This window comes from Arachis ipaensis, chromosome B03, assembly GCF_000816755.2.
Source record: "Arachis ipaensis cultivar K30076 chromosome B03, Araip1.1, whole genome shotgun sequence".
Taxonomy (NCBI): Eukaryota; Viridiplantae; Streptophyta; class Magnoliopsida; order Fabales; family Fabaceae; genus Arachis; species Arachis ipaensis.
Genome location: NC_029787.2, coordinates 19,964,820 through 19,977,260, shown reverse-complemented (window position 1 = coordinate 19,977,260; position 12,441 = coordinate 19,964,820). Strand labels below are relative to the sequence as shown.

At 37.5% G+C, this 12,441-nt stretch overlaps 2 protein-coding genes across 2 annotated transcripts; one reads left to right on the top strand and one right to left on the bottom strand.

The window, feature by feature from the left end:
* On the top strand, positions 5,739-6,396 carry LOC110269404 (protein ALP1-like). The gene is made up of 2 exons (XM_021117208.1): positions 5,739-5,841; positions 5,933-6,396. Exons 1-2 carry the CDS (start codon positions 5,739-5,741, stop codon positions 6,394-6,396), a joined length of 567 nt encoding a protein of 188 aa, XP_020972867.1.
* LOC107632659 lies at positions 9,367-9,836 on the bottom strand. The gene is made up of 2 exons (XM_016336329.1): positions 9,516-9,836; positions 9,367-9,372 (listed from the first exon to the last, which is right to left on the bottom strand). Exons 1-2 carry the CDS (start codon positions 9,834-9,836, stop codon positions 9,367-9,369), a joined length of 327 nt encoding a protein of 108 aa, XP_016191815.1.

The window sequence follows — 12,441 nt, the reverse complement described above, 5'->3', positions numbered from 1 at the left end:
AAGTTGCTCGGTATCTAGGAGCAATCATGAAGTTGAATGCCAAGTTATTTGGTAATGAGACTTGGGAGGATGAACCTCCATTGCTCATCAATGAACTGAATGCCTTAGTTCAGCAGAAATTACCTCAGAAGAAATTGGATCCCGAAAGATTCTTAATACCTTGTACCATAGGCACCATGACCTTTGAGAAAGCTCTATGTGACCTGGGGTCAGGTATAAACCTCATGCCACTGTCTGTAATGGAGAAACTAGGAATCTTTGAGGTACAAGCTGCAAGAATCTCATTAGAGATGGCAGACAAATCAATGAAACAGGCTTATGGACTTGTAGAGAATGTCTTAGTGAAGGTTGAAGGCTTTTACATCCCTGCTGACTTCATAATCCTAGACACTGGGAAGGATGAGGTTGAATCCATCATCCTTGGAAGACCCTTCCTAGCCACAGCAAGGGATGTGATTGATGTGGACAGAGGAAAGTTAGTCCTTCAATTGAATGAAGACTACCTTGTGTTTAAGGCTCAAGGATCTTCTTTTGTAAACATGGAGAAGAAGCATGAAAAGCTTCATCCTATTCTCTCTATACAGAGTCAAGCAGAACCCCCACATTCAAACTCTAAGTTTGGTGTTGGAAAGTCACAATTAAGCTCTGAGTCTCTGTGAAGCTCTCTAAGAGCTCACTGTCAAGCTATTGACTTTAAAGAAGCGCTTATTGGGAGGTAACCCAATCTTATTTATCTATGTTAATTACTTTTTCATTTCATTTTTCATTGTTATTTTATGTTTTCTTTAGGTTGATTATCATGTGAAGTCATAAAAATAGCTGCAGAATTAAAGCAGAATCAAAAATAGCATAAAATACAGCACACCCTGGAGGACAAGCTTACTGGCGTTTAAACGCCAGTAAGGATAGCAGAATGGGAGTTTAACGCCCAATCTGGCAGCATTCTGGGCATTAAACGCCAGAATTGGCAGATAGACTGGCGTTTAACGCCAGAAAAGGGTGTCTGGCTGGCGTTAAACGCCATAGTTGGCAGACAGACTGGCATTTAACGCCAGAAAAGGGTGTCTGGCTGGCGTTAAATACCAGAAAGGGGCATCAGCCTGGCGTTTAATGCCAGGAAAGGCAGCAAAGTTGGCAATAAACGCCAGAAATGGCACACAGAGGGTGTTTAAATGCTAGAATGGTGCAGGGAGCAGAATTCCTTGACACCTCAGGATCTGTAGACCCCACAGGATCCCCACCTACCCCAACTCACTCTCTCTCCTCTTCACACCTTTCCATAACACTCTTCCCCAAATACCCTTGACCAATCACATCAATACCTATTCCCCAAATACCATTTACCTATCAAGTCCTACCCTCTTCTCCATAATCTCTTCACCACTCACATCCATCCACTATTCCCCAAAAACCCATCATAAAACCCCACCTACCCTACCATTCAAATTCAAAATATTTCCCTCCCAAACCCAACCCTTTCTTACACAAATTCCCTCTCTCTCTTACCCTATAAATACCTCTCCTTACCACCTTCAATTTCACACATCATAAACACTTAAACCCCCCTGGCCGAATTCAAAACACCCCTCTATCTCCTCCATTTCTTCTTCTTCTCTCCTTTCTTTCTTCTTTTGCTCGAGAAGGAGCAAACCTTTTAAGTTTGGTGTGGGAAAAAGCTATGCTTTTTGTTTTTCCATAACCATTAATGGCACCTAAGGCCAGAGAAACCTCTAGAAAAAGGAAAGGGAAGGCAGTTGCTTCCACCTCTGAGTCATGGAAGATGGAGAGATTCATCTCAAAGGTCCATCAAGACCACTTCTATGAAGTTGTGGCCAAGAAAAGGGTGATCCCCGAAGTCCCCTTCATGCTCAAAAAGAGTGAATATTCGGAGATCCGATGTGAGGTTCGGAGAAGAGGTTGGGAAGCTCTCACCAACCCCATCCAACAAGTCGGAATCTTAATGGTTCAAGAGTTCTATGCTAATGCATGGATCATTAAGAACCATAATCAAAGTATGAACCCAAACCCAAAGAATTGGCTCACAATGGTTCGAGAAAAATACTTGGATTTCAATCCGAAAACCGTGAGGTTGGCATTCAACTTGCCAATGATGCAAGGAGATCCTCATCCTTTCACTAGAAGGGTCAACTTTGATCAAAGGTTGGACCAAGTCCTCATGGACATCTGTGTGGAAGGAGCTCAATGGAAGAGAGACTCCAAAGGTAAGCCGGTTCAACTGAGAAGGCTTGACCTCAAGCCTGTGGCTAGAGGATGGTTAGAGTTCATCCAACGCTCTATCATTCCTACTAGCAACCGGTCTGAAGTTATAGTGAACCGGGCTATCATGATCCATAGTATCATGAATAGAGAGGAAGTAGAAGTTCATGAGATCATACCTCTAGAACTATACAAGGTGGCTGACAAGCCCTCCACTTGGGCAAGGTTAGCCTTCCCTCATCTCATCTGTAACCTATGCAATTCAGCCAGAATTATCATAGAGGAAGACATCCTCACTGAAGAGGACAAGCCCATCACTAAAAAGAGGATGGAGCAAACAAGAGAGGCCGCTCATGGACCTCAACAAGAGCATGAGGAAATTCCTCATCAAGAAATCCCTGAGATGCCTCAAGGGATACACTTTCCTCCACAAAGCTATTGGGAGAAAATCAACACCTCTTTAGGAGATTTGAGTTTCAACATGGAGCAACTACGGATGGAGCACCAAGAGCACTCCATTACCCTCCATGAAATCAGAGAGGACCAAAGAGCCATGAGGGAGGAGCAACAAAGGCAACGAAGAGACATAGAGGAGCTAAAGCACTCCATAGGATCTTCAAGAGGAAGAGCTAGCCGCCATCACTAAGGTGGACCTGTTCTTTAATTTTCTTGTTCTTATTTTTTCTGTTTTTGGTTTTTATGCTTTATGTTGTGTCTATATTTTTGTCTTTATTACATGATCATCAGTGTTTAAGTGTCTATGTCTTAAAGCTATGAATGTTCTATGAATCCTTCACCTTTCTTACATGAAAAATATTTTCTGAAAAAGAAAAAGAAGTACATAAATTTCGAATTCTATCTTGAAAATAGTTTAATTATTTTGATGTGGTGGCAATACTTTTTGTTTTCTGAATGAATGCTTGAACAGTGCATATTTTTTATAGTGAAGTTTATGAATGTTAAAATTGTTGGCTCTTGAAAGAATAATGAAAAAAGAGAAATATTATTGATAATCTGAAAAATCATAAAATTGATTCTTGAAGCAAGAAAAAGCAGCGAAAAACACAAAGCTTGTGAAAAAAAAGGGCAAAAAATAAAGAAAAAGAAAGAAAAAGAAAAAGCAAGCAGAAAAAGCCAATAACCCTTTAAACTAAAAGGCAAGGGTAAAAAGGATCCAAGGCTTTGAGCATTAATGGATAGGAGGGCCCAAAGGAATAAAATCCTGGCCTAAGCGGCTAAATCAAGCTGTCCCTAACCATGTGCTTGTGGCGTGAAGGTGTCAAGTGAAAAGCTTGATACTGAGCGGTTAAAGTCGTGGTCCAAAGCAAAAAGAGTGCGCTTAAGAACTCTGGGGACTCTAGCAAAGCTGAGTCACAATCTAAAAAGGTTCACCCAATTATGTGTCTGTGACATTTATGTATCCGGTGGTAATACTGGAAAACAAAATGCTTAGGGTCACGGCCAAGACTCATAAAGTAGCTGTGTTCAAGAATCAACATACTAAACTAGGAGAATCAATAACACTATCTGAATTCTGAGTTCCTATGGATGCCAATCATTCTGAACTTCAAAGGGTAAAGTGAGATGCCAAAACTGTTTAGAGGCAAAAAGCTATCAGTCCCGCTCATCTAATTAAAACTAATATTCATTGATATTTTTGAAATTTATTGTATTTTCTCTTCTTTTTATCCTATTTTATTTTTAGTTTCTTGGGGACAAGCAATAATTTAAGTTTGGTATTGTGATGAGCGGATAATTTATACGCTTTTTGGCATTGTTTTTACATAGTTTCTAGTATGTTTTAGTTACTTTTTATTATATTTTTATTAGTTTTTATGCAAAAATCACATTTCTGGACTTTACTATGAGTTTGTATATTTTTCTATAATTTCAGGTATTTTCTGGCTGAAATTGAGGGACCTGAGTAAAAGTCTGATTCAAAGGCTGAGAAAAGACCGCAGATGCTGTTGGATTCTGACCCTCCTGCACTCGAAGTGGATTTTCTGGAGCTACAGAAGCCCAATTGGCACGCTCTCAATTGCGTTGGAAAGTAGACACCTTGGACTTTCCAGAAATATATAATAGTCCATACTTTGTCCGAGATTTGATGGCCCAAACTGGCGTCTAAACGCCAGCCAGAGACCCTTTTCGGCGTAAAATGCCGGAACTAGCACCAGAACTGGAGTTAAATGCCCAAACTGGCATCCAAGTTGGCGTTTAACTCTAGAAAAGGCCTATGCACATGTAAAGCTCAATGATCAGGCCAAGCACACACCAAGTAGGCTCCAGAAGTGGATTTCTGCACTATCTGCACTTAGTTACTTATTTTCTGTAATCCTTAGTAACTAGTTTAGTATAAATAGCACTTTTTACTATTGTAATCAAAGGATCTTTGGACTTTTGGATCACTTTAGGGAGGCTGGCCATTCGACCATGCCTAGACCTTTTTCTCTTATGTATTTTTCAACGGTGGAGTTTCTACACCTCATAGATTAAGGTGTGGAGCTCTGCTGTTCTTCATGAGTTAATGCAAGTACTATTGTTTCTCTTTCAATTCACGCTTACTTCTTCTCCAAGATATACTCTCGTACTTAATTCAGTTAAGTCAAAATGAAGGGGTGACCTGTGACAATCACCCACTATCTTCGTTACTCGCTTAGCCAAGATCCGCGTGCCTGACAACCACAAGCAGTCTACATGATGTTTAACGTAATCATTGGACGACAGCCAGAGTATAATCTCTTGGGTCTCTAATCCACGGACCGAGTCCGTGAGATTAGAACCTTCGTGGTAGAGGCTAGAACCAATTGGCAGCATTCCTGAGATCTGGAAAGTCTAAACTTTATCTGTGGTATTCTGAGTAGGATCTGGGAAGGGATGACTGTGACGAGTTTCAAACTCGCGAATGTTGGGCACAGTGACAGTGTGCAAAATGATAGAGAGATCCTATTCCGACACAAGTGAGAACCGACAGATGATTAGCCGTGCGGTAGCTGTACCTGGTATTTTTCATCTGAGACGAGAAATCCGGCAGTTGATTAGCCGTGCAAAAACCGTACTTGGACTATTTTCACTGAGAGGATCATACAGCTTGCCATGGAAGGGAGCACGCATGATTGGATGAAGACAATAGGAAAGCAGAGGTTCAGAAGCAACAAAGCATCTCCAAACACTTATCTGAAACTCCCACCAAGGAATTACATAAGTATCTTTATTTTATTTTATGTTTTATTTATCTTTTAATTATCAAAACGTCATAACCATTTAAATTCGCTTGACTAAGATTTACAGGATAACCATAGCTTGCTTCAAGCCAACAATCTCTGTGGGATCGACCCTTACTCGCGTAAGATTTTATTACTTGGACGACCCAGTGCACTTGCTGGTTAGTTGAACCGGAGTTGTGAAAAGTGTGATCATAATTCCGTGCACCAGTGACAGTCCCCGAGTCTGAAAAGGCAAGATACCGAACAAGAAAGGGTAAAATCTGCACCAATGTCTTAGGAGTTTGTAACTGGGAGATGGGTTTTGTCTATGTACTCAGTGGATGGGAGGGATCGGCGTCTGATTCACGGGTACTTCGAGATGCAATAACTCATCGTAATAGCCTTAAGATACCCGACGGTAATGATGCCATCTTTGGAGTTAAGCCTATACAATTAGCTTGAGTTCATGATAGCCAACGTCTTACCTTGTTTGCATTACTTGTCTATAGGTAATTACTATTTAGTTTATACTGGTTACACAAATGGTCCGGAGTTTCTCGCACCGTATAGAGGCACTCGATATCATGTAAGAGAGTGGGCCCAAGGAGCACGTGCTCCGCGCAATTACCAAGAATATTTTAATAGGGTTCATTCTTCCGCAAGGAATATCATTGAGCGATGCTTTGGTTTGCTGAAGAAGAGGTGGTCCATCTTAAGAAGCCCTAGCTTTTACCCTCTAAAGACACAATCTCAGATAATTATTTCCTGTTGTTTGCTACAAAATTTCATTCAAAAGAGTATGAAAATGGAGCTGGAGGAGGAAGGTAGCATATTGGATGAATTTATGCCTTTTGGAGATGAAGAACAGGATGGAATGATTGATGTGGTTGAAAACACGAACAAGTGGACTCACTGGCGTGACAACATAGCAATAAAGATATATGAAGAGTGGCGTACAAGTCGTATGGAGTAGTGTTGCAAGAGTAATGTAAAAAATACCGTAATCAATTGAGTATTGTTGTAATGGCCGCATTTTAATTTGTATGACTTATTGAGATGGGAAACATTGTAATAACACATCTTCATTTGTAATGGCAACTACCTATTTGTGATCTTGTTTGCTGTTTTATTATTATTTGTAATGGCAACTACCTGTTTTATTATTTTTACTATTTGTGTTATTTTTTGCTGTTTCATTTGTAATGGTAATGACCTGTTTTATTATTTTTACTATTTGTGTTATTTTTTGCTGTTTCATTTGCAATGGCAACTACTTGTTTTATGTTAATTAATTGTAATTTAGATAATTTATGCACAGTTTTGATTATCTTAATTTTGGTAGGTAAAAATGGAGAATAAGCGCATGTGGAGTGATGAAGAGACTAACGCTTTTGTTGGCTTCATGGAGGAGTTTGTAGTAGACGGTCAGAGGGCTGATTGTGGGCAGTTTAAACCCGGAACATTCGAGAAACTGGCTCTGAATATGCTGGAGGCCTTCCCCGGTTGTACACTGACCGTGAAGCACTGCAAGAATAAGCACAAGCGGTTGAAGGAGAAGTATCAGTACGCCGCTGACATGCTTGGATGTACTGGATTCGGTTGGAACCATGAGAAACAATATGTCGAGGTTGACAACAAAGATGTCCTTGATGCATGGTTGAAGATGAGTGTGATTCATATTTTTATTGAGTTTGAGCCACTTTGCACCTCTTGAACAAGTCTAGTTGAATAATACTTTAATAATTCAATCTATGATCAATAATTATGCTAGTATTCTTCTAGTATAGAAGTTAATTACTTTGACCCCTTTTCTTTATTATGTGAAAGTGACATCAACAATCATGCTCTTATTATTGGAGTTTTAATTGAATTTGGAAAGGGTAAAAAAGAAAAGAGAAAAACGGGTTCAGGTTCAAAAGTAGGGAATAACAACTTTGATTACTCGTATTAGGTGTTATTGATTGGTGACTCTGGTGTTGGCAAGAGCAGTCTCCTTCTCTTCTTGCTTTCTCACTAACAATGGAACATGCTCTATAATCTATACAAGCCTCAGCCATTCATCTATTTTATGTCTTTTTCATAGAGGCAGAGTTTATTAACTCAACTTTCTTTCAATATATGCTCTTTTATGTATTATTCCATCTGAATTTGTGGTCCATATTTTTCCCTTCTAGTATTATATATATATATATATATATATATTCATTGATATTAAAAGTTGCATAATCTTCTCATGTATTGTTTCAGGAGTTTCATAATATGCTTTAGTATCATTTTTCCTGTATATTATGAAATTATTCGGAATTTCATTATTGTAACTAGTTTTTCATTAGGAACTTCATCAAAAATTTGTTAAATTTGGTTTATATTTTCACAGGTACATCTAACCAAGTTCTACAGTCCTGGCAAGCCATTTCCTCTATTTCACCGGCTGGAGGGTATATTTGGGAGGGATAGAGCCACGGGAACAGCGGCAGTTAGTGGCTTTGATGCGGAAGAACAGGTTAACGAAGAGACAGAAGACACTGCAGTTAAATTTGATGAGTCTGAGATGTCTCCACATCCAGACAACGACAGAGGGCCAGCAATGCAAGGACAAGCATCACATTCTGAAGCCGGTGCAAGTGAAGGAAGCACAAGGCGATACGGGAGGAAGAGAAAACAACTTGATGTACTGGAGAGGATGACCGACAATATTCAGCAATCTTCGGCTGACTAAAGAAAGAATGCCCAACTGATAGCTGATGCCATTGTTGGTGTGAACGAGAGGTGGAAGGTTGGCGAGAAGCTCACACAGCTTGGGTTCGGTGATGACGAGGTGGTGAGAGCGATTTTGAAGTTTGCTGAGAGTCCTAATGTGTATGCACACTTCTAGGGCTTGTCAGATTCACAGATGATTGGCCTTGTGCATTCCATTATATGAAGTTGACTGTTGGTTAAGGGTATTAAGTTTGGCTTAGGGTATTAAGTTTTTCACTATGGGGTTTTAGGATTTTGTGAGATGGTTATGTTTAAGATGGTATAATGTACAAACTTATATTTGGTATGCATTTGGATAGATATTTTGGTAACGCCTTTATTTTGCTCTGTTCAGAATAGGTGTAGGTTCTTTGTACAATTTAATTGGTATTGTGGTATGGCCTTTATTTTCGTCGCTTGAGTAGGAATTGTTTACTAAGTACAATATCTATGGTCATGATCATGTTAATGACAATTATCTTAGTTTTTGGTCATCAAATAATTTGTGGTTCTCAATAATGCAGTTCTTCTTCTAGTCTTTGCTTTTGTTATTTTTTTAAGTCACAACTATATCTACTTTATTTCACACTTACCACTATCAACAACTTATGCATTTAACATTCATATCATGTGTCTCAATTATTACAGGATCACAACACCAAGAACAAGCCTTTTCAAATCATATTATGGAAGAAAAAAGCTTATTTCTCATTCACTCTTTAAATATTGGTTTAAGATGAGAATGTCATTATCTCTATTATTCAAGAAGTTGTGGTAAAATAAGATAAATAATAATTTATTTACATAAAATGGTAGTTTCTTGTTAACCTTATTAAATAAAAATTTATTCACTTTTAAAACATCAACAAATGCAGCACATGAGACAATATGTCACACTCGTTCTGAGTTGGTGTCTCTGTGGAAACTGTGCCACTCACTCTCACTCTCAACCACATTGTAAGCACCCCCTCTTTTTTGTCATTGCACTTTTGGACCCATTTTTTCTTCTTTCTTCTTGTGTTCTAACTTCTAATGCCACTCATCGTCACACCATTCTGCCTTAGCTTCATATCTATTTATTTTAATGTAACATAATGTGTATAATATGATTTCTCTTATACGGTATTTAATAACAAAAAGAAAATATAAAGTGAGAGCAGTAGTGAAGTAAAAAGGACTATAGTGACAAAGAGAAGAAGAGATGTTAAACCTGTACTCATTTTATAATTAACAATAAAAAATACTGAAACATATTCTCAATCTAGTTATTACAATTTCTCATTTGCCTATTTGAGTTCAAAGGTCATACTACAACTTACACAAAAATAAAATGACCAAGACAACACAGATTACAGAAACAAGAAGTTGAAGGAATGCTAACAATTTCAGATATACAACATCAGTATGAAGTTTTTCCACTCGTTCGCTCGTCTTCAAATTAGAATTCGGTTGACAAGAGCGATCATCTCCAACGTCAGAATGTTGAATACTTGAACCTGCCCATCTAAACCATCCACATCGCCTTGCAGGACACACATAATACTTTCTACCCGGGTTGGTCATGCTATTCGAAACTTGTAACGATGCTCTTAAACCACATTCACAAAAACGTTCTCCCGTTACGTTGCCGCTGCCGTACAAATCACTTGTAGATCTTCTACTTGTGGAAGTCATTGTTAACCAGGCTATACATTTAACAGTAAACAAAAATTATTTACCAGGTTAACAACAAATAGTAACACAAGACAAGAATGAATCAACTAGTCGAAATAAAATGCACCAATGAATCTAATCAAAACACATTTTCCAATTCAAGACATCTCCAAAGAAGAGATTCTTTGTCGTATTTAAAATCAAATGTTGGTGCCTCTAACTTTTCCAATAAATTTTCACACTCCTAATATGTTAGACAGTAGTAAAAATACATTCCCAAGAGTACTAATTTTGCTAACAAAAAAGAGTGACAACAGGAACATAATTATGATAAACAGTTCTCAAATCATCTTCTTTGATTTTCTATACATTAATCATCATAAATAAATTTAAAAAAAATAGCAATCACAGATTTACAAATTAGCAATTAACAAGCACAAATAAGCTGAAAAAAATTATATGATACACAAACAATGGAATCAGCAATCCGCAATCACACATTCCAAAATCTTTAAAAAAGATGACACAGAATTCATAAATCTGCAAATGAGGGCAAATAAGAATTCGGATATAACAACTTCAGAAATTTTTAACATTTGAAGAAGCACAAATCAGCAATTTTAAGCAAATCAGAGCAAATCTCAAATCATCCAACGAGGAATTTAAACATTCTCATCAACATGAGGACAAATCAGAAGGTGAGGGTTTCACAAATCAGAAAATGGGGTAATAAAAAATCCCTCTTGAACTTCACAAAATTAACAAGCAAATAAGGTTAATTGAAAGAACATACCAGCTCCGTTAACAGAGAAACAGCGGAGACCGAAAGCACAGCTCCGAAATGGTGGCGACGCACACCCACCAGCGTAGATACAGCAGCAGCGTCACAAACCGAGGGTGACAACTGGGGTCACGAAGATGAACCAAGGAGAACTAGAGAGGCGCCGTCGTGGTTCCGACCCTTGGAGGTGCTACCGGCGGCGGGTCAGGCTCCACGGTTCGTTCACGGCAGAGGAGAGGAGAAAGGGTAGAGGAGACGAAAAAAGGGGTTAGGGTTGGATGCTGATGAAAATGAAATTGTATTTGGGGGTTAGGGTTTATTATTAAAATTAAGAGCATTTTAGTAATTTTAAATATTTAGTCTCCATTTTTTATTTCAAACCAAATAGGATACTGAGACATAAATCAGTCTTGTACACTTTTACACCAAACACAATACTAATACTTATTTCTGTCTCTATCTCTTGGTTTCTGTCTCTCTATCTTTGTCTCTTGCATTGGTCTTTGTCTCGCAAACAAATGCTACCTAATTTAATTTGCACAAAGAATAAAATTGGAATTAATTAATTGAAATAAGGGTATTTTAGATATAAAATATTATTAAAATTTTAGTTTCTATCTCTAAAAAATTTAGTCCCATGTGTCCTCATTTTTTAAAAATGCTAAAATTTTAAAAATAAAAACAAAAATTTTAATACCAATCTTTGAATCAACAAACATAATACTAAATATTAGTCTCTCGACCTCTGTCTCAATATCTCAAAACAAAAACTACTTTAAAAACTATTCGAGTATTCGAGAGTCGAGACTTTGCTCATGGGCGTGTAGTTATGCCACACCACGATGCCAAATACACGCCAGCAAAGCAAACAAAACCAAATCTTGAACCACGTGTCATACATCTCTCTTCATCCACATACCTTAGCACAACCACCGACAACAGGCGCATAACGCAGCCTTATGTTATTCTACACCATTTGCATGCCCGATCGATATCATCTCTTATTTGGAAGAAGAACACATGAATGAAACGAAAGTACGAAACCATGAAGGATTCAAAGTTCGTTGGAGTTTTGGACACCATACAACAACACATTCACATAACAACCACAGTTTAGTCAACATCAATAATCTTTTCATTTTGCGCCAAGTAATTACCAAATGCAGCAGCAATTATGCATAATGCTGTCATCAATGTGTCAAATTCAAATATCTATAATATAATTAATTAATTAATTAAAATAATATTAATTAAGACCTAAGTTTGATAACATTTCTATAGATACGGTGACGCACTATCGTTATCTATCTTCCCGCAACGCAACTAAGATTTAGAACTAATATATTTCCTATCTAGAATCTAGATAATACTGTTGATGACCTCTCTCCCCAGACACGAAACACTATTAAAAACCAGGCATATATAAAATTAATTAGCTTTATACAACAACTTTCGTATTTTATTATTTGCAAAGCGTCCCCACTCAAAATAAAATTGGTTTTTTTAATTCCAGTGAAGAGAAGAAAAAAAATGTTCAATACTTGGATATACATGTTCTCTGGACGCCAAACAAGGAGACAATGCAAATATTATATAAGTTATTATAACATTTTATTATATTTGTACTATTCAGTTTTCATCATTACGTATTGCTAATTACGCTCTGATCTTATGCTTAGATAGGGGAAAAAGCGCTCTTATGTAACCCTTTAATAGAGCATAAGTGATTTATTAACCACATTTTTTCGACCAACATCAATTATTTTTTTGTTAAATTATAGATTCTAAATCATAACTCTTTAATTTTAAATTTTAAATTATAAATTCTAAAATTAATTAATATTA

Excerpts from the sequence above, each read along its gene's own strand:
- LOC107632659 (XM_016336329.1), bottom strand. The coding sequence starts at position 9,836 with ATGACTTCCACAAGTAGAAGATCTACAAGTGATTTGTACGGCAGCGGC.
- LOC110269404 (XM_021117208.1), top strand. The coding sequence starts at position 5,739 with ATGGGTTTTGTCTATGTACTCAGTGGATGGGAGGGATCGGCGTCTGAT. Across the intron at positions 5,842-5,932 it reads TAGCCTTAAGATACCCGACG|GTAATTACTATTTAGTTTAT; the intron begins GTAATGATGCCA and ends ACTTGTCTATAG.